The sequence below is a fragment of the Nannospalax galili genome, unplaced genomic scaffold (assembly GCF_000622305.1).
Source record: "Nannospalax galili isolate Female #2095 unplaced genomic scaffold, S.galili_v1.0 scaffold278, whole genome shotgun sequence".
Lineage (NCBI taxonomy): Eukaryota > Metazoa > Chordata > Mammalia > Rodentia > Spalacidae > Nannospalax > Nannospalax galili.
In genome coordinates, this window is record NW_008347536.1 from 14,394,250 (window position 1) to 14,415,851 (window position 21,602).

General features: G+C 52.8%; 2 protein-coding genes across 8 annotated transcripts in view; both read left to right on the forward strand.

Moving 5' to 3' along the window:
* Window positions 1-8,081, forward strand: part of Gdpd5 (glycerophosphodiester phosphodiesterase domain containing 5) — an 85,298-nt gene extending 77,217 nt beyond the window's left edge. For 3 of the 4 annotated variants that reach the window (XM_029568841.1, XM_017800894.2, XM_017800895.2), the window contains 7 exons: window positions 481-699; window positions 1,384-1,541; window positions 1,859-2,006; window positions 3,438-3,520; window positions 3,981-3,995; window positions 5,864-5,976; window positions 7,078-8,081. In XM_029568841.1, coding sequence (XP_029424701.1) covers window positions 481-699; window positions 1,384-1,541; window positions 1,859-2,006; window positions 3,438-3,520; window positions 3,981-3,995; window positions 5,864-5,976; window positions 7,078-7,226 — 885 coding nt within the window. In that variant the 3' untranslated portion in view covers window positions 7,227-8,081. The remainder of the gene's footprint in view (window positions 1-480; window positions 700-1,383; window positions 1,542-1,858; window positions 2,007-3,437; window positions 3,521-3,980; window positions 3,996-5,863; window positions 5,977-7,077) is intronic. The other variant, XM_008844239.3, reaches the window with a different exon arrangement.
* A 2,451-nt stretch (window positions 8,082-10,532) lies between these two features.
* Klhl35 (kelch like family member 35) lies at window positions 10,533-20,902 on the forward strand. Of its 4 annotated transcripts, XM_029568875.1 has the most exons (7): window positions 10,533-11,784; window positions 14,234-15,091; window positions 15,367-15,551; window positions 16,274-16,392; window positions 17,059-17,247; window positions 19,340-19,528; window positions 20,443-20,767. In XM_029568875.1, exons 2-7 carry the CDS (start codon window positions 14,235-14,237, stop codon window positions 20,626-20,628), a joined length of 1,725 nt encoding a protein of 574 aa, XP_029424735.1. In that variant the 5' UTR covers window positions 10,533-11,784; window position 14,234; the 3' UTR covers window positions 20,629-20,767. The 4 variants fall into 4 exon arrangements, with proteins under 4 accessions (XP_029424735.1, XP_029424737.1, XP_008842463.1 ...); XM_029568877.1 differs by lacking the exon at window positions 10,533-11,784 and having other exon boundaries at window positions 12,282-15,091; window positions 17,059-17,163; window positions 20,443-20,901; XM_008844241.2 differs by lacking the exon at window positions 10,533-11,784 and having other exon boundaries at window positions 12,282-15,091.
* The last annotated feature ends 700 nt before the right edge of the window (window positions 20,903-21,602 follow it).

Here is a 21,602-nt window from a genome sequence, read left to right on the forward strand (position 1 = left end):
AGGGTCTGTGCCCCACTAGCTTTCTCATGAGACTCTTGATGATTAACAGGCTGTTGAAACAACAGCTCTAAGACTAAGGATGTAGTTGGTAGAGTGCTTGCCTAGCATGTACAAAGCCCTGAGTTCAATCCCCAATACCACATAAACCTGGTTTAGTGGCATAATCCCAGCATTCAAGAGATGGAGACAAAGAGGATCAGGAGTTCAAAGTCATCCCTGGCTACATGAGTCCAAGGCTAGACAGAGGGCCTCCAAGCAAAGCATTTTCTCAGGAAGCAGGTACAGGGTATAGAGGTGAGATTTAGGTATTCCTAGGACCCCCACTGGGCCACAGCCATCAATTCCCTGACATACCAGTAACCACTGGTAGCCTGGGGGGGGTGTCCAGTGTGGGGGGGTGTCTCCTTGCTACGTTGGCAGGAAAGTATGTGAAAGTGCCAAATGGCTGGTGACAGCCTTGTATGCCCCTGTCTCTACCAGACGGACCCCTTCTGGACAGCCAGCTCCCTATCACCCTCCGACCATAGGGAAGCCCAGAACCAGTCCATCTGCAGCCTGGCAGAGCTCCTGGAGCTAGCCAAGGGCAACACCACGCTGCTGCTCAACCTTCGCGACCCACCCCGTGAGCACCCTTACCGTGGCAGCTTTCTCAATGTTACACTGGAGGCCGTGCTGCGCTCTGGCTTCCCACAGCACCAGGTGAGACCCACTGGGTGATATGGCTCAGCTCTGTACCACCATAGATTCACCTGTACCCTGGGAGACTCCAGCTTTTCATTTGTATAAAGAATACTGTGTGTTCCTCACCTCCCTGACTGGACCACTGTGTGGACAGGAAAGGATACAAGTTCCTTCAATTGTTCAGAGAGAAGGGTTGGCCCATGTTCTCAGGTTACTAGCCCAAACCACTGTGGTGTGACATTGGGAACAGAGGAACCTGAAAACAGTCTATGATAGCACAGCACTCTAGAGGAGAAGAGGTTTGGGTTGTCCATCTTGTCCTGGCCAGGGAAGTTCCCTGAGTTGTGCTGGAGGGCTCTACTGCTGTGGGCAGGCCCCCTTGCTTTTAATTTTTATTTATTTATGTGTATGTCATGCCTGCATGTATGTGAGTGCACCTATGTTGTACAGCATCCATGGAGGACAGAAGAGGGCATCAGATCCCCTAGAACTGGAGTTACAGACGGTTGTTAGCTGCCATGTGGGTGCTGGGATTTGAACCCAGGTCTTTTGCAAGAACAGCCAGTGCTCTTAACTGCTGATCCATCTCTCCAGCCTCACAGGCTCCCTCTGTGAACCTTCAATGCTCTAGAAAGGGTAGAGCTTTCACCCCCAATTTGGAGACTAGACACCTGACTGTCTCACCCCATCTCCTGCTGGCAGGTCATGTGGCTGCCTAACAAACAGAGGCCTCTAGTACGGAAGGTGGCTCCTGGCTTCCAGCAAACATCGGGCTCCAAGGAAGCCATTGCCAGCCTACGGAAAGGGCACATCCAGAGGCTAAACCTGCGCTACACTCAGGTGTCCCACCAGGAGCTCAGGTGCCTGCCCTTTGCCACCCCAGGCACCCCTGAAGGAGGGGGGACTGTGTGTCTCCCATTCTCATCGACTGCCTAACACATCTGGGCACAGGGCAGAACACAAGGAACCTGGGCACATGGGGTTCAGGAGTGAGGTGGGCTTGCCTGTCAGCATGGCCCCCTGGGCACGGACATACCTTATACCCTGGGGGTGGTGTGTGTGTGTGTGTGTGTGTGTGTGTGTGTGTGAGGGTACCAGGCTGTTGGAGGATGCTTTACCAGCTTCCCACACAGCAAAGCAGCTGGAGCTGGATGACTAACCTCTGACCCCTACCCAGGGACTACGCATCCTGGAACCTGAGTGTAAACCTCTACACTGTCAATGCACCGTGGCTCTTCTCCCTGCTCTGGTGCGCTGGGGTCCCATCTGTCACTTCTGACAACTCCCAAGCCCTTTCCCGGGTGCCTTCTCCCCTCTGGATCATGGTGAGTTGGAAGTTGGACATCATTGGGGACAGAGGATATCTGGGGGATGGGGGAGGCACACCTGTGACCTGCCAGGGCTCTCCCTGGGGAGGGCTTGAGCTGAGTATTCCATGGTGGGGGTATAGACTGAGGCAGAGCGGAGTTGCCACACCTTCTAGGATCTGCACTGAGATACTGAGAACCTTAGGCCTGATCCTAGGCTCCCTAGGTTTTGGGCTGTCCATTATATTTGGTTTTAAAGAAAGGGAAGGTATTAGAGAAAGGATACAGACAGGGCAGATCTGCTGACAGGGCAATGAGTAGAAAGTGTAGGAGTCAGTTGTGGAGCCTCCTGGGCAGGAGCTCAGGAGTCAGCTGAGCTCCTGCTCCTGTTCTGTAGTGCTCTGTCTCCATGCCTAGAGAAACCCCAGCAGTACAGTGGAGGCTCCCACTGCCATGTCCCTGAGGACACAGAAGACAGAGGGCTCCATAGCTAAGAGAATGCAGTGTCAGAGCTGAGTTATACATGTTTTGGGGGAGGAGAACTAGGCATGGGAGAAGCCAGAAGAAGGCCTCAAACATGGAGAGAAATAGATGGGGGCTGGGCCATGGATACAGACACTACAGTTCACCATGACCCCTGCCAAGCCAGAAAGACCCTGCTCTTCAGCTCCCACCCACCCATGGCCCTTAAATATCTCCCAAGACTCCTTTAAGGTGAAGTGATGTGAAATAACTGACAGGCAGGCAGCAAAGGTGTACACACTGAAGTGTTCGGGCCCCTGTTCAGGCCCCAGAGAGTTGATGGACAGCAAGAAAGGTCCTCTCCCCATCCCTCCCCCATTTGCCTGAGATTGAGGGTTTGAGGCTGCATGCAGGACTTTGCCTTCCTCAGGCCCTCAATGCCTGAGGCTCAATGCCCTCCTGCCCCACACAGGTACCCCATACCTATTCACAGGGTCACATAACCACTTACCAGGCACATGACACCTTGCATTCAAATAAAAGGCCGGAGCTGGGTATGGTGGCACATGCCTTTAATCCCAGCACTTGGGAGGCAGAGGCAGGTAGATCTCTGTGAGATCAAGGCCAGCCTGGTCTACATAGTGAGTTCCAGGACAGCTGGGGCTACAGGGAGACCCTGTCTCAAAAAGACCAAAAAACAAACAAACAAATAAATAAATAAAGGACCCATCTTTTATCATTTGGCTCTTGCCTTGAGTGCCCAGGAACTCCAAAACCCTCCAGGCTTAACACACCGCTTCTATTTTGAGTGAGTGCATCCCCCCCGCCCCAGCCCATTATGCCTAGAGTCCATTCCTGCAAAATAAAGTCTTAAGCACCTTCAAGGTTCTCTGCCCCTCCTCACCAGTCATTTGAGGTCCTCCAGCCCATGCCCCTTGGTCTGGATGAGTCATGACTGGAAGCTGGTCTTGGGCCATCTGTCCACAGCCTCCAGACGAGTACTGCCTAATGTGGGTTACTGCAGATCTGATCTCCTTCAGCCTCATCATTGGCATCTTCGTGCTCCAGAAGTGAGTAGGCCCCCACAGCTCCATGACCTGCCTACCCCTCAGCAGGCCCAGCCCTCTCCCTCAGTAGAGGGTGGGTGGCCTCTGGAATGAGCAACCCAGCTGGGAGCTCAGAGCCAAGAGTTATCCTGATCTATATGGACTCTGGTAGATGTCACCCCCTCTGTGGCCATCCTGCCCACCATTAGCCAAGGCATGGGTTTACTCCTGGCAGGACTGGTACTAGTCTGCTGGCCGAAAAATCCGCCACCCCTCGGGACGGCTGGCACATGGTTGCCATGGGTAGAGTGGGTGGTCTGGGGAAGGGAGGATTTGGGGCTAGCCTGGGGCCTTAGACAACCAGGAACCAAGGGGCTGGGGTTGGCTCTTGACTGACGTTCTCTCTCTGTCCCATCCTGCTCTGATCGGCGCATGTCCCTCCTCTCTCCCCTCCCCCTCTCTGCTGCACTCTGGCATCTCACAGCTATCACTTGATCAGGTAATTCTGGTGTGCTCTTCCTCCTGTCCCTCTTTCTCCCTTCTGACCATTCCCTCTCTAGTTCTGTCCAAAAAGCTGCTGTGCACCAAGCCCTGAGCCTGGGTCACCTTGCCTATCTCCATGCCTGAAGACCCTGCCCTTCTCTCCTGCTGAAACTCTCCTCTCTGTTCTTCCCACCCCCCTTTGAGACAAGGTCTCACTATGTAGCTCAGGCTGGCCTCCAACTTTGATGTTCCTGTCTCAGCCTCCTGAGTCCTGGGATGAGTTCTTCCTGCCCGGCCCTGTGTGTCCTACTTTTGGATCTTACTGCAGTTTCTGCAAGTGGAGACTACCATTCCCCCTTGGCAGGTCCTGACCCAGCTTCTCTAGCACCACAGTGTCTCCTCTGGGGAGAGGGTCCCCACCGGGGTACCCTCATCCCCAAGTGTCCAGCACTCAGGAGGCGCTTTGCCACCTGCCCAGTGCAGAGCCCCAGTTTCTGTCTCACTCCTGCTCCATTGCCTTCTGTCTCTCAGAACTTACTTTCCTGTGGTCGGTGCTCTGTTTCTCTCCCATTTCTTTTCTCTTTCTCACTGTCTTTGACCCCACCCCCACCCCCATTACTTTGCTCTATCTCCCAGGGGGAGGGCTCCCCTGTAGTGCTTCCTGTCCCTAATGTGCCTGGCTTCAGAGACCCTGGCATGACGCTTTCCTCACTGGGTCCTAACATTAATTTCTGAGGTGAGACCCAGGTCTAAAGGATCTAAGTGTCTCTCTCTCACTGCCTTAGGCCCTGCTGGGTCAAGTGGCTTCCCTAACCAGCTTCAAGGAGGAGAACCTGCCCCCTGGCTATGAGACAGCTTTTGAAGGGAAGTTTATCTAGTTTGTCCTTCCACACATGCTGCCTAGACTAGTGCTAGGCCTATCACACATAGCCAAGGCAGTGTCATTGTCTCCCCAAGGGTAAGGAATAGCCAGAGGGAAGAGGGGACTTAGGGGCTGATGCAAGGGGAAGATCATCTCTCTGTGGGCCTCATTCATTCTTTCATTCATTCACTCAACAAACACTTGCCCAATACCCCACAGCATGCCAGGCATTGAGGCTGGTGCTGGGAGTCTGACAAGGAGCCAGAGACATGAGCACTGCCCTCACGGATTGGTAGGGCAGCCAGCCCAGTCAGGGCACAGGTGCCTTCCCCCACTGCCTTGTGCTTCCCCCTGTCTGCCGTGTCCCACCATCTGTCTGTCCATTTCTGCTGTTCTGGTCCCATCTAGAAATTCCATAAGAAAGTGGATTTCTTATGGAGCCTTGGCTGCCTCCACCCACCTAAGCAGAGTTCATCCCCTAGGGAATGGGGGTACTTATTTCTAATCATACAGCTCCACTCCAAGTCCTGCTAACACCCTTGTCTGGGGAACCTGTGAGGACCAGTTCTGAGCAAAACTTCACTGCCACCTTCCTCTCCCAGGTTCCCCCTGGCTTTGCTCAGCCTGTTGTGGTGGTGGGGTTGCAGGGAGGCCTCTGCTGGGGCTTCCTGAGATTATTAGTATGTCTGTCAAAGCAGAGCATCAGAGACCTGCCTGCTAAGCTCCTTCCTCCCAAGATTGTCTCATTCAATAGAGCCAGGACTATAACTAGAGGCATCTAGGGACAGAACTAATGAAACCATCTTTCTAGGCCCAGGTTGTTGATGATCACGATGAGGGGGGAAGAGCAAGGTAGAAGAGCCTTGGTTGGGAATCAGTAGACAGCCACTCTCTGAGCCTCAACTTTCCCCTTTGTAGCAAGGGCCTCTTAGATCACATACAGAGAGGCTCTGGAAGTGAGCAGGGTCTCTGCTTCAGGGAGGGTGGGGAAGGACCTGATGCCCACGGGGCCATCTCTGCAGGTGGCGTCTGGGTGGCATACGGAGTTATAACCCTGAGCAGATCATGCTGAGTGCAGCTGTGCGCAGGACCAGCCGGGATGTCAGCATCATGAAGGAGAAGCTCATCTTCTCAGGTGACAGCCTGCACAGGCCCTGGCCTCAGTGCCATACACATAGCAGGTCAGGTGGACATACCATCCCTTGAGTTAACACCCAAGCACGTACTGAGACACTCGGACACAGAAATGCATGTACTTCCACGTGCAGTCAACCCTAGATCCTGGGGCTCAGTGTTAGTCCATGATTGGTGGACAAATGTGACATGTGGGGTGGGGGGGTCTGTTTGAAAACCCGACCCCTTCCTTTGTTCCACACATGACTGCCACAAGTGACAACTTTGCCTGGCTCACCCTACTGACCTTCCCAGTCTCATGGGAAGGCAGCTATAGAGAAATGTGCAAAATTGGGTGCTATTGCAGCTCTTAGAATGAGAACTGAAATAGATAGTGTGCTCACAGCTCCCTGGGTCAGCAAGCAAGGTTTGGAATGGTGGGATTTGAAGGATGCCAGGAGGTGCCTAGGTAATAGAACAAGCAAGCAAAGACAAGGACAGGTGCTCCTGGGGAAACAGGTGTGCTCTAAGTTTGCACCGCTTGCCTGGGCACCAGGAGCCAAGCAGCATTCCACAGAACTGTGCCCATTCCACAGCAGACCTTTCCTGAACCTCAGCTCTGCCCAGCACTCTGCCAACACCTGGACACAGGTGCCTCTGAAGGGCTCTGCTCAGTGGGAGCCCAGCACCCACTCAGCCATGATGGGAACCAGCTAAAGCAGGCTGGCCTGAAGGATGAGGCCAGGAAGAAGTGGACATACCAAAGATGGGGAGACCTGAGAAAGATCTTAGAAAAGGAGGTGTTAGTGCAGAGGGTGGTCACCCAGGAGGAAGGGGTATATGCAAATGCCTGGTGGAGAGTGAACACTGGGTAACAACCATATGAGAGTGCCATGGTTTTCTGTGACTGGAAGGTGGAGTTACAGGAGACAGAGGACTAAGGGCCCAGGAGAGACCAAGGCATAAGGGTTGGGCAGTGTCCCCCCTTGTATGCCATGCTCAGTGCCTACAGGTTCAATGCCAGCCTGACCTAGCAGTTACATCTACCTCTGAATGCCTTCTCTACCAGCTGTTCTCAGAACCCCTTGTCCCCACTTATGTTCTGTCCCCTCTGGTCCAACAGAGATCAGTGATGGGGTGGAGGTCTCCGATGAGCTCTCCGTGTGTTCAGACAGCAGTTATGACACCTATGCCAACAGCACAGCCACCCCTGGGGGCCCTCGAGGTGGTGGCACCTGCACCAAGACCCTCACAGACCGGGGTGGGCGTTAGCTGAAGATCTGTCTGCCCAACTTGTTCTGAGGGCAGAAATTGGAAGAGTAGGAAAGCTGACAGAAGCTGGTCCTGAAGTGCTCAGGGAGCTGGCGCCACAGCCTCCTTGTGGACCCCAAGCCCCTTATCAGTTCCAGCCTCTCTTGGAGGGGCTCTGCTGGGCTGGGACTCTGGCCTCTCATATGCCCCTGCAGGCCTGGGGCTTCTTCATCTAGGAAGTGAGGGCCTGGTCTCCTGGTCCACTCTTGAAGCCCTCCCTGACCTCCCAGCCTGGAAGCTTTGGTGAGTGACTGGGCTGTGCCATGTCCCCTGTGCCAGGGGAGGCTGTGGATGCCTACCTGTGCCCACACCTGTCTATCTACCTGTCTGTCTTGTGAGGTGACTGACTCCGTTTTCATCCTGCCTTGAGGACTTTGGCTGGACTTCCACCCTGGCCTGGCAACTCTGTTCTCAACAGCAGTCTCAAAGCACAAGGAATGTTGGCCCAGAAAGAAACTCAGTGGATGTGGTGGAGACATGTCCCTCCAGTCTTCTACCACCTCTGGCCACTCCTCCAGCAAGGATTTGAGCCGTGTCCCTGAGAAGCAGCTAGCGATGGCCAGAAGCATTGGCACAGGGCTGTTCTGTCTTATGCCCAACTGTCCAACAAGGCCTCTGGGGCAGAAGCGGCCGTGAGGCCCAGGAGATCAATAGACTGATATGACCTCAGGTTCCCACAGCAGTGGCCACAGATCAGGGGCCACCTGGGCAAAGTGCTCTGGGCTCAGTCAAGCATTGGCCTGTGGCCCAGGAGGCCCTCAGTGGAGGGTGCCTGAGGGCCATGGGCAGGATGATTAAAGCTGCCATCTTGATGTGCACTGTCTCTGAATTGTCATGGGAGTTTGGGACACAACATGCTGGGTTTGGATGCTGGCCCCTGGGACTGAGGAGGAACCACACTCACAGACAAAAGCGAAGCTGGACAAGATACCTTAGCTCCTCCCTTGGCCAGCCACGATGTCGGCTTCAGCAGCCCTGGGTTGCAGAACCAGTATCCCAGTACCCTGCATTGTGTGTGGGAGGCTTAGAGAGGTAAAGTGACCAAGGCCACATAGCTTAGCACAGGCAAAGCCAGGGCATCTCTTGGACAGCAACACCGGTGCTCTTGGGTGTGTACTTTCAAGTACCTCTGTGAACCCTCATGCTTTAAAGTGTCTTCTTGTTTTTTTAAGATTTGTTTGTGTGTGTGAGTGCTCCTAGAGGCCTGAAGAGGTTTTCAGATCTCCTGGAGCTGGAGTTGCAGGTAGCTGTGGGCCACTTGATATGGGTGCTGGGAACTGATGCAGGTCCTCTGCAAGAGCAAAGTATCTGAAGCTTCTTAGGTCTAGACCAAGGAAATGTTTCCTTAATCATATTCCTGAGGTCAGAAAGATTCTGACACCTTCTCGGAGGAAGGCAATGAATCCCTACCAAGTGCTAGACTCTCCAGTAGGCCCCCCACATTAAGCCCTCTACACAGACCCTCAGAAGATTGAGGGGATTCAGTTTGCTGCTACTTCCCTCTCCACTTCCCTTTCTGTGGCAGAGGCCATCTTCTGCTGGCCCTGGACATAGGCAGAGTGAAGCCAGATCTGCCAGGTTGGGAGTGTGGAGCACTGCCCCACACATATGCCTTGATGACCACTGTCTAGCCTGTGGCAGCTCACCTGAAAAAAAAAATGATACACTTTCATGGATTGCCTCCCTGCCCAGTCAGCTCCCCTGGGCCCACTGCCCAGGGTGTCCCAGGCTCCTGGTCATGCTGGTGCACCTTAAGACATCCTGCAATATCTTAGGGAGGGGGAGTGAAGGAGGATCCAGGGTCTGGGGTCTGGAGCAGAATAGCCAGCTGCATCCCATCATCTCCAGAGCCTGATACTGCACCCTGATCCGACCCAGGGATAGTCCAGCCACCTTCCTATCCACCAAACAATGAATGGCGACCCTGACTCCATTCTCAAGAGCCTGCAGCCCATTCTCTACCCTGGCTTCTCTTCCCCAGCTTGAGGTACTATTGAAAACTCTGCCTTTCTGAGGCCCTCCAGTGGCTCCCCTTGACTGCAGAGGATACCACACCACTCACCTCACAGGGAAACAGTAGGGACCCCTCACCTTTGGACCACTTCTGTGAACCACTCCTACCCTTTCAGCCTCTTCCCAGCTCAGCTGACCCCCTACCTCCAGGCCCCTCCATGAATCCTTAACTCCTTCTTCCCAAGTATAAAAGTCCCAAAGCCATTTGCATTAAGTTTTAAATTTTTATTACGTTTACTTATTTGTGCATGTGAACCACAGAGCATATGTGGGGGTTAGAGGACAACTTGGAGTCAGTTTTCTCTTTCTACCATGTGGGTCCCAGGGATCAAACTCAAATCAGGCTTGGCAGCAAGCACCTTTACCCACTGAGCCACCTCAACCAGCCCCATTCAGATCCTTTCGCAGCCACAAAGAAAAGCTTTTTTATTTTCTGATGTAATTCATTCCCTGGAACAAGGTCCATAGACAGACCTCAGCCAGGCTTCAGAGCACATGCTTGGCCTCCTGCATAGTCAGATTTTCATCACTATAACAAAAACACCTGAGAAAAACAACTTAATAGAAGGAAAGATTTGACTCATGGTTTCATAGGTTCCAGTGACTGGACTATTGCTTCTGGGCCTGAGCATGGTGAGGCCAAACACCATGTTGGCAGGAACAAAGTGACACACTTCACGGTGGGCGGGAGGCACAGCACAAGAAGACAGGGCATGCCAGGGCATGCCACCCCACAACTAGATACCAACTCTAGTCTCCACCACCTCACAATGACAGCACAAATTATGATTAATCCACCAATGAAAGCAGTTCTGTTAATGATCTAATCACTTTTTAAAATATTTTAAAATTTTGTATGTATGAGCGTTTTACCTGCATGTATGTTAATGCACCTGTGCTGTGCAAATGCCCACAGAGGATAAAAGAGGGTGTTGGATCAGATAGAACTGGAGCTATGGAAGGTTGTTAGCTGCCTTGTGGGTGCTGGGAACTGAACCCAGGTCCTCTGCAAAGAGCAACCAGTGCTCTTAACCGCTGAGGCATCTCTCCAGCCCCTCTAATCACTTTTCAATAGTACCACCAGCCTAGGGATCAAGTCTCTTAACACATGGAACCTTATTAAATTTTGTTTTACTGTATTTTATTTTGTGTGTGTGCACGTGTGTGGGCATGTGTGTGCCACAGCATGTGTGTCAAGGTGAGAGGACAACTTGCAGGAGTTGGTTCTCACCTTCCACAATGTAGGTGTCAGAAATTGAACTCAAGTCGCTTCCTTTACGTGCGGAGCCATCTCACCAACCCAACATGAAGCCTTTGGGGGATACTTCCTACTCATACCAACACCTATCCAGGCTCCTCCACAAGCTCAAGGCCTACCTGAGTCTGCCAGGCTCGGGCTGCCATACACAGAGTGAGGCAACTCCACACGTAGGGCAGAGAAGGAGTCACCATTACCCTCCTGCTGATGAGAAGAGCCAGGCCAAGGGGCAGGCAGTGATGTGAGTGCTTCACAGCAGTATTACATCAGGATGGACTCTTGTCAAGGCAATCCTCGCCCTCAATTGCTGCGTTCTTCTGTGACAGCAAGTTCTGCCCCATGCATCCAGGACCTGCAGCCCTTCACAGAAGTGGCAAATGATTACCAACCTCCAAATCTACTTCCTGACTCCAGGAAGCCAGGCCAGCTGTCCTGTTCTCTCCTCCATCCACTTCAGTCTGCCTAGAACCAACATATCCTTCCCTACTGTGCCTTCTCCAAGGGGCCCACACTCCTTCACTCATACACCACAGAACCACACACACATAATATGCACACCACAGAGTCCCCGTCCACACAGATGTGATCTATGGGTATACACCTGTTTCTCTCCCCCCCCCACACACAATCACAGATGCAAAGAAACAGGGTTATGCAAAGTCCCGCAATGACAGGTGTGCTCTGAGGCAGGTTCACAGACATGGCAGTCACACAGAGGCAGGAGGGTGACCTTGATCCATAGTCATAGCATGTCTGCAGCCACAAGATACATATCCACATATCCCCTACACCCCAGTGCTACACAGTCACTGTGTTCAATACACTCACACACACATAGGTCTTGGAACACTTACATGCCGACAACTACTCCATCTACCTGAAGCACACCCCTCTGCATCATTCAGGAACAAAGCCAGCATCAGGTCACCCCCTGACCAGTCCCAGAAACACCAGATCCTAGAGTTGCACACACAGTCAATCCCATGTGTAATCTCTTCCCTCCCTCCCAAGGCTGTTCCAAAAGTGGAACAAAAGCCCAATGCCCATCCCTCTCCTCCCCTCCCCCACCTGGCGTCCAGCCTCTTTGTCCTCCCTCAGCAGCTGAGCCCAAGTGGGTGTGCAGGCAAATCGGGAGGGAGGGACGTCAGAAGCCTAGGCCGCTTGGTGTGCAGGCGGCAGGCTCAGACTGACAGGAGTGGTCCCAGCCTGAGCAGCAGAAGCTAAGTCCCTAGGAGAGGGCGTGGCCAGGTAAGCGCCAGGTACCTGGGGGCAGGGCTTACGGTGCCTGACTGCAGGGCTGCCTTGCTGTGGGCTGTTCTTCAGAAGTGTGAGCATGTGCTGTGTGAAAAACAGAGGAATGGTGGCGTGCTGAGCCAACTTGCACTGGCTGAGTCTCAGTCTGAGCGTGAGCCTTGGATTGAGGTACTTAGACTCTGTGAGATCAAAGAATGCTGATGGAGCGCCAGGTGGGAATCCCTACCTTCCCACATATCCTTGGGCCCCCAGACTGGGGATCCTCACAGTGGAAACTGAGTCTCCCATCACATTATGCCCACAGATGCATAGAGTCCTAGGTGGCAGTAGAATAAATTACTAGCGAAGTTCCCAGGAGATTCTCTCCCTCTTCTAAAAAAAGCCTGTTGCCTTGGGACACCTTAACTGGGAGAGAGAACCTCTTATGCTAAGACCTGGTTCGTGGGTCTCAGCCTAGAATGTAGCTGTGTCCTGGGTAGCAGAGAATAGACAGGCTGCCTCACTTCCCTGTGAGGATCCTTGATTGTTAATCTTGAGTACATGCTCCCCTCCCTTGCAAGTCCGGGATTATGGGTAGACATTCAGGCCAGTGCATGGTGGGGTCAGGCCAGTCCTCTCTACTTGAGCAACAGCAGACCTTACCCACCTGGAGCTCATTTCTCATGATGGGGAGGCCAGAGAGTCACTGCCCCCTTGGTCCAAATGTGAGGTGAAAGCCAGGCTAATGCCTGCGACGATCTGCCCCAAAAGGCACAGAATAGTTGAGATGGGAGAACGGAGAGAGCAAGGGGCAGGAGCAGCGTTGAGCCTTGAAGTTGCCACACAGAGTGCTCCCCATCACATCCCTCCCATGGAGGCATTCAAGCACTGGCTGTGTGCTTTCAAGAACCAAATCCTACCCAGGGCAAACAGACTGCAGTCTGTGGAATGCTCCTGCTCTGAAACACAGCAAACCTCTGACAGACAGACCTCCTCGGTGTGCCTGATTCCTTATGACAAACTTTAAAAGGGAGCTGCGTGACTAAAGGCTTCTCAGGGTTGTGAGCATCAAATTATGCACACCCTCTGCTCTGCTTTGTGTGAATAAAAAGGTGCAGAAACATTAATGGAGGTACTATGAACCTAGCAGTTTCACATACCCCACCCAATAGTCACGGTTAAAATTCTGTGGTTAGGCGTTATGGCTGTTTCAGAGGAGATGGTGGGGGTGGGGGAGCTTGCTCAGGTCAAGTCACTCCAGACTAGAGGATAATTAGAATCCCAGCTGGTCCCTAGAGGCTTAGTTATTTCCACTGGAAACTAGAAACATCTCCCCACTCCCTTGCCTTCACTGGGCCAATCCTACTCTTCATTAAAAAATATTTATTAACTTTTTATGAGTGTATTGCCTGCACGTATTGCCTGCACAACCCATGTTGTGCAATGCCCACGGAAGACAGAAGAGGGCGTCAGAACTGTGTTAGGGATGTTTGTTAGTTGAGATGCGGATGCGCTTAACCACTGAGCCATCTCTCCAGCCCCCTTACTCATTTTAAAAGTCCTCCTTTAGCAATCCATTCCCTGACTGTCCTCCAACTGGGTTTATCATCCCTCTGTGAGCTCCCCTAATTCTCCCTTCTCCCAAAGGACACCTGCCCACACTCTGAGCTCTGGGAAGGTGGGGTTTATGACTGTCTTGCTATCTGCCTGGCACAGAAAAGACTATAGAGACACTGTTTAATTAATGCATGCACTTGACCTTGAACAAGTAGTGAGCACCTAGGATAATAATGACGCTGTGCCACGGAGGGTGGGCAAATATTAAGTAGAACAGAGTTTGGTCAAGGTAAAGTAACTGTAGGAGATCTGAAGGAGACAGGGTGAGGACGGGGAGGTAAAGAGACTGTACAGTACACACACACACACACAGGGGTAGCACACTGAGGTCTGGGGAGCCTGAATCTTTTAACCAAAGACTATACAGCTTATACAATGGGAGCCTCCCTATACAGTGAATTGTCCAGCAACTTTCCTGCAGTCCTCTTTCAGAATTTGGGGGTAAATGCTCCCTATTGTCGATAGCTACGTGACAGTATCCTAACTGGAGTACCTCAATACTTTATAGTCTAGACTTGTATTAATCGTTCCTTTTGGGGAACTCTCCTCAAATTACCCTTTTTGAGCCTGATAAGAAAAAGCTTAGTGAAGTCAGAACAGGTAAGAGCAATATGGCTGAAGTAGGTACTGGACGGGAAGCTCGTGCACAGACGGTGGTCTGGATCATCGCCATCAGTAGTCTTCTAGGTGAGGCGGAGGGAAGGAACTTGTAACAGATGAACCTAAGTATGTCCGTTCGGCTGGCACCGGCATGCTGATGGAAGGGCTTAAACAGACGCGCGCGCAGGAGCCAGGAGGATGCCCGGCCAGGCGGAAGCCCGACGCTCTCTGTGTTCTCTCTGCGCAGGATGCGGGAGGCCGCAGGGCCCGACGAGTCGGAGCCGGTCTGCGAGGCTCCGTGCGCCGCGGCATGCCACGCGCAGCGCGTGCTGCAGACGCTCAACGCGTACCGGCGGAGCGGCACCCTCACCGACGTGGTGCTGCGCGCCGGCGGCCGCGACTTTCCCTGTCACCGAGCGGCGCTCAGCGCAGCCAGCGTCCACTTCCGCGGCCTGTTCACGGCCGGCCGTGCGGAGCGTATCCCGGCTGTGGTCCCCGTGGGTCCTGACACACCCGGGGCGGCAGCGGCGCTGGCCGTGGTGCTCGACTACGTGTACGGCGCGGGGGTACGGCTGCGCGCGGAGGACGAGGCGGCCGCGGTGCTGGCGCTGGCTGAGCGGCTGGGCGTGGCGGGGCTACGCGGCGCATGCGCGCGCTTCCTGGAGGGTCGCCTGCGCGTGGCCAACAGCCTGGCGCTGCGCCGCGTGGCCGCTACCTTCTCGCTGTTCCCGCTGGCCGAGCGCTGCGGCCACGTGCTGCGCCAGGCCTTCGCCGAGGTGGCGCGCCACGCCGACTTCCTGGAGCTCGCGCCCGACGAGGTGGTGGCGCTGCTGGCGGACCCTGCGCTGGGCGTGGCGCGCGAGGAGCCGGTGTTCGAGGCGGTTATGCGCTGGGTGCGCCACGACGCGCCGGCCCGCCGCGGGCAGCTGCGGCGGCTGCTGGAGCACGTGCGTCTGCCGCTGCTGGCGCCCGCCTACTTCCTGCAGAAGGTGGAGTCCGACGAGCTGCTGCAGGCCTGCGGGGACTGCCGCCCGCTGCTGCTTGAGGCCCGCGCCTGCTTCATCCTGGGCCGGGAAGCCGGCGCGCTGCGGGCCCGGCCGCGGAGGTACAGCCGCCCGCTTGCCTCCCGACTGCTACTAGGTCCGAGTGGTCCTCACCATTGGTTCCTTCCCTTCTTTATTGAAGTGTAATGTTTCTTGGAGAGTCGTGCCTTAATGAGCGAGGCAAAGCATTCCAATGTATTCCCTGTCATTCTGAGTGCTTTCTCTGCAGGTCCCAACTGGGGCGATTTGGGATCCCAGCACCATTTTTAAAAAGGGGGCGAGAAAGGTCGGCAACTTGGGTGTGGGTCAACAGGTATTGGGTTTATCCCCACGCCAGATTCATGGACCTTGCTGAAGTGATCGTGGTCATTGGCGGCTGTGACCGCAAGGGGCTCCTGAAGCTGCCTTTTGCTGATGCTTACCACCCAGAGAGCCAGCGTTGGACCCCACTGCCCAGCCTGCCTGGCTACACCCGCTCAGAGTTTGCCACCTGTGTGCTTCGAAATGACATCTACGTTTCGGGTGAGGGGTGAATTGTTGTAGGAATCCTATAGTGTGTAGATTGGCTCTCTGCCTCCCCCATGCAACCCCCTTTATTTTTACCTCATCAGGAGATGGAGGTGGGAACTGGTTTCCCACAGTTGTTGGCTGAAATGGCTTATGGGCCAGTAAAGCCAGGCATGGGTGAGGAGTCTGAATTGATACTGGGCTTGGTTGGGGCCTGAAGGCCCTAAGCTCTGACTTTGGTGTTGGCTCTGACAAAAGACCATTTGGTCTTCAGCAGGTAATTCCTGGCTCCTAAACTTCATCCTTGTTTCCTATATGGAGACAATAATCCGGACACTTCAAGCAGGGATGAGGATGGAAATGAAGGAGAGGCAAAACGTCAGGAAAAGTGACTGGGTCACCCACTGTTCCACCCCTGTGCAGGGACTCTGCTTTCCCTTGGGGACCCCCACTCTAGCTTCCCAAACACAGTTGACATCCCACCACAAGGCGCCTGGTGAAGATCAGCCCCTTCTTCCTGGATCTGTTAGGCCTGCCCCTTAAGAATTTCAGCCCTAGACCCTGTCTTCTTTCATTTAAAACACAGGTCATAGGCATAGAGTCTTACACCAGCCCAGGGGAAGTCCTTCCTACTGTCTGCCCTTAACCCTGTCTTTGAATCTAGGGGCCTGTGTTTCTGGCTCGTTGGGGCTAGGGGTAGCAAGAAGGCCAGGGGCCAGCTATGTCTCTCTCCCTAGGAGGCCATATCAACAGCCGTGATGTGTGGATGTTTAGCTCCCATCTGCACACCTGGATCAAGGTTGCTTCGATGCACAAGGGCAGATGGAGGCACAAGATGGCAGCCCTGCAGGGGCAGGTAGGCACACACTGTGGCTGCTGTTCTGGGACCCAGTGAACAGATGTTCTGGGGGAAGGAGGGTTTGGAGGCCCCCCAAAAGGACTTGCCCAGGGTCATGTAATAATGTGACTGTTAACAGCCATCACTGTAGCTGGGCATACTGGCTTACTCCTGTAATCTCAGCACTTGGAAGATTGAGGCAGGAGGATCACGAGTTTAAGGCCAGCCTGGGCTACATAGCAAGACTGTCTTAACCCTGCCCTGCCCCCAATAAATAGTCACCACTGTAAGAATAGAGTTTAGTGGTGAAAGGTGTGGGCTGTGGGACCAACAGTCCAAGTATGACTCCTGACTGCCACCTAACAAAAATTCTAGTTATCTTTATAAGCTCCAGTCCGTATTCAGAAACATACAGGAAAGTACTTCTTGGAATAGGTTAGGCAGATGGCAAACCCTTAGTATTACTAAGCATCGTCTGAAGGTAGAATCATTCAGGAGCCATCCTAGAAACCTGCCTCATTTTCCCGTAGTGTGGTGGAACAGACAGACAACATAGCTTAGGGTGGTCCAAGAATTTGTGATTTCAGGAATTAGATACGCACTTGGCCAGGTGGTCGCAACCCTGGGACGCCCCTCGTTGGCTCAGTCTTACCCCCAACCCCGGGTGGGTGTCCTTTCCCACAGCTGTTCACCGTGGGTGGCTTCGATGGTCTGCAGCGCCTGCACAGCGTGGAACGCTACGACCCATTTTCCAACACCTGGGCGGCTGTGGCGCCCCTGCCCGAGGCGGTGAGCTCTGCAGCGGTGGCACCCTGTGCCGGCCACCTCTACGTGATTGGGGGCGCTGGGCAGGATGGTGCCAACACGGACAAGGTGTGCACATGCCTGGGGTTAGGTGATATTGGCGGCTGCAACAGCACCTACTGTGTGCCTGCTAGATCTGGTCAGCAGCCTGGTAGGCATCGCCAAATTTTGAGCAAGGAAATGAGTCCAGAGAAAGGATCCCAAAGGCAGTCAGTAGGTCAGCAGAACACCTAAACTCCTCAGGTTGGTACCAACCATGTGGGTTTCAGATTTTAAAAAATTAAATGAAGACAGACGTAGGATTAGTTAAAATGCTTTTTTTCCACTCAAAAAATGTTAATGGCTGGGGATGTAGCTAGGTTGGTAGAGTGCTTGCCTAGCATGCAGGAAGCCCTGGGCTGGATCCCCAGTACTGCATAAACCAGGCAGGGTGGTGCAAACCTGTAATCTGCACTCTGGAGGTGAAGCAGGAGATCAGGAGTTCAAGGTCATCTTTGGCTACATGGGGAGGTTGAGGCCAGCTTAGGCTCCATGAAACTTGTCAGAAGGGAAGAGGGAGATTGTTTTTTGCCTTTTTTTTTTTTTTTTTTTTTAATTTTTTGTTTTTCCCCGCTTTTGGGAGATAGCACTGCCTGCATGTAGGTAGATGCACTCTTGTCGTGTAGTGCCCTCAGAAGTCAGAAGAGGAAGTCAGATCCCCTGGAGCTGTAGTTACAGATGGTTGTCAGCTGCCATGTGTGTGCTGGGAATTGAACCCAGGTCTTCTGCAAGAGCAGTCAGTGCTACTAACTGCTGAGCTCTCTCCAGCTCCTGAGGAGATAACTGAAATTTTTGAAATAAGCAACCCATAGTTCCCCACCTAGAGTTAACTACTAGAAACATTTCTGGGCCTCCACTGAATCGACTTGCCCTGTAGCCCCAGCTGTTTTGGAACTCACTATGTAGACCAGGCTGGCCTTGAACCACAGAGCTCTGCCTGCCTCTGCCTCCCGAGTGTTAGGATTAAAGGCGTGTGCCACTATATCTGACTTAGTTTCATTTTCTTACTGTAAAGTTATATATCTGCTTCCTGCTCTTATTTAAGTATGCACACTTCCCACATGCTTAGAACTCCACAGCCATGAGTTTTGCCCTCATATTCCGGGGTGGTTGTGCAGTGGTACGCCAGTCATGTTGTATGGATTTTCTGAATAAAAGTTCATCATCATGGCAGCTCTTTTCCATTCCCTGATGGCCTCACAGACCCACATCTCCCCAGATAAACTCCTCTACCCCTCCTGATGCCCTGACCCCATTCCTCCAGCTAACTTTCCTGGAGCTGGGTGGGGCAGCAGCAGGAGGGCCATTTTGCAACTGTCCAGTGCAGCACTGACTTGCTACGAACTGTTCTTGGGGTCTCCCAGGAAACAACTGAGGAAATGGGGTGAAAGCAGGCAGGGCCTGGAGAGGTGACTCAGCAGTTAAGAGGAGTGGCTACCCTTAGATCCCAGCACCCACATGGCAGCTAACAACCATCTCTAGTTCCAGGAAATCCAACACCCTCTTCTGGCCTCCATTGGCAATGCACTTACGTGCAGACAGACAAAACACCCATACACATAAAATAAAAATAAATCTGAAGGTGAGCAGGCAGCCAGGGACTAGTATGCACCCCAGAAAGGGGTCAGGACAACTGCAGCAAACAGGCTGCTCTTGCGGTAGCTATTAAGTCCTGAGGCCAGAAACACCAGGAAAGGAGAAAAGGAACACATCTCCACTGGGGACCTGCAAACAGTCCCTCCATCTCCCCAGACACATACTTCTCCCTGCTCATATCATGAGCCCAGATAATTAATCCTCTCAGGCAACTGTGTTCTCTTCCACCAAAGGAGACTGTCTCCATGTTGAAGGAGGATTTGAGGGTGAAGTGGCCTTTAAGCTGGGTCTTGAATTATGAAGTAGCTTTCTGACAGAGTATCCAGGGGCTGGAGATAGAACATAGAATTGGTATGAGCATGTGATGCAGGGACTCTGGATCTACCATGTCCTGGGTACTAGCTTAAGGCCTGGTGGACATTGGTGAGAATGTACCAAGTGCTCCTAGAGAGAGGTGAGAGGATGTGGGTGGTGGGGTCAATTCTGGGAGGTGAGACTCTTATCATCACCGTCTTCCAACCCTCAGGTGCAGTGCTTTGACCCCAAGGAGGACCAGTGGAGCCTGCGGTCACCAGCGCCCTTCTCACAGCGGTGTCTTGAGGCTGTCTCTCTGGAAGACACCATCTATGTAGTGGGGGGCCTCATGAGCAAAATCTTTACCTATGATCCTGGCACAGACATCTGGGGAGAGGCAGCTGACCTGCCCACCCCTGTGGTAAGTGAAGGCTCCCTGGTAGGTCCCTGCACTGGCCCATTCAGGAGTATAGACCCACTTCCAAGACTCTGGGACTTGGAGGTTGAAGGTACATGACTCCATGCTAAGTGGCTTCACACAGTTCCTTAGCTTGTCCTCCCAGTGACAGTTAACCTCCCATTCACAGGTGAGACTGGTCTTAGTGAGGTTGGCCCAAGACTACCTAGAATGCCAACTGCTCTGAGTTGAGGGTTGGACCCTCAACTGACCCTGCAGTTTTTCCCACCCCAAAAGTACCAACTAGCAGGAGGTGGGCACATGCTAAGTTCCTTGTCCCAGTAATACCAGTGGCCAGAGGTTCATGTTCTGGAAGCTCTGGACCCCACAGCTCCTTGCCTCCCCACACCTGCTGTCCCTCTCCCCCGAGACTACGAAGAAACTATGTAGAGGTGTAACTGGACTGGTTGTCCCCATCAGTTCTGGCCTTGAGTGATCCAAAAAGGCTGAGGTTTCTGGCTTCTCTCAGTGAGACTGTTACTAACCAGGCATGGTGGTACAGGCCTTTAATCCCAACACTCAGAAGCAAAGATAGGCAGAACTCTATGAGTTCAAGGTCAGCTGGGGCTACAGGGAAACCCTGTCTCAAGGGGAAAAAAAAAGATGGTATTAGTTAGTATGCTTACCATCTTTCAAACCAAGTGAAAGATCTGCTAGGTGCTATGTACAGTGACTTATGAAGAGATACAGAAAACCCAGCAGTTGATGGTCTAGGCCATTCATTTAGTAAGAGTTGGGGTTCATTCAGTTTCCTGTCTCCTTACCATCCAGACCTCCTGGTCAGTCTGCAGGGCATGGTTATGTTATGTGGCTTGACCAGCTAGGCACCAAGGGAGTCCTTGGCTGTACCCCATAGTTAACTGTCTTTGTCCACTTAGGAGAGCTGTGGTGTGACAGCGTGTGACGGGAAGGTCTACATCCTTGGCGGGCGGGATGATCATGGAGAAAGCATCAATAGTGTCTTCACCTTTGACCCTAGCAGTGGGCAGGTGGAGACCCAGCCATCCCTACAGCGTTGCACCAGCTCCCATGGCTGTGTCACCATCATCCAGAGTTTGAGGTGACTCAGACTGGGACAGCCTGAGCCAAGAGAACTCAAGCACAGCATTTGCCCCACCTCTTGGCATCTCCATGTGAATAGCCCCTTAACTTATTGTTCCTTTTCTTACAGAAATAAACTCTTTTTCAAAAGTTGGGTCTGTGTTCCAGCTCCAGCCTGCTTTGCACAAAGTCATCTCCAGCATCTCTTGCTTCACTGTTTACAAGCACTCCTGTCCCACTGTAGGCTACATGAGTATCAGAAATGAACTGTTCATTTCTGGAGATTAGGGCCTCCAAGAACAAGGGACCAGCAGATTGCTGTGGTGAGGGCTCTGCTTTCTAAATGGCATTTTCCTTGCATTATTCTCACATGGCAGAAGTGGGCAAAAAAGAGCTCCCTAATTTAACCCACACCCAAGGCCCCATTTCTTTTTAAATTTTATGTGCCTGTGTATGATATGTATGTGTGGGTGTGCATGCCATGACACACATGTAGAGGTCAGAGGATTCTGCAGAGTCCTTTCTCTCCTTCCACCTTTACATGGGTTCTGGGGATTGCATTCAGACCTGCACAGCAAGTGCTTTACTCATTAGCTGCCACAGGCCCCATTTCTTATACTCCACATTAGGCATTAGATTTCAACATGGGGATTTTGGAGGCATACTCACATTCAGCCCATGGCACACTTATTACCTCTTTTTCATTACTGGGCTTTGTTTTGGTTTGGTTTAGACTCTTACAGCCCTAACTAGCCTGGAACTCATTATGTATTCCAGACTGGCCTTGAGCTCAGAGATGACCTGCTCCTGCCTCCTGAGTGCTGGAGTTAAAGGTGTGCACTGCCACACCCAGCACTGTGGGCATTTAAAAATCATCTATGTTTATTAAGGGTGGAAGGCACCAGAACCATAGGTCAGGATGTAACTGGACTCCCTAGATCCTTAACATCATCAATGTGAAACACAATCCCCTAATGCCACTATAACCACTTGGCAT

Coding starts and splice junctions, on each gene's coding strand:
- Klhl35 (XM_029568875.1), top strand. CDS start 14,235: ATGCGGGAGGCCGCAGGGCCCGACGAGTCGGAGCCGGTCTGCGAGGCT. Junction 17,248..19,339: donor ATGGTGCCAACACGGACAAG/GTGTGCACATGC, acceptor TCCAACCCTCAG/GTGCAGTGCTTTGACCCCAA. Junction 19,529..20,442: donor CTGACCTGCCCACCCCTGTG/GTAAGTGAAGGC, acceptor TTGTCCACTTAG/GAGAGCTGTGGTGTGACAGC.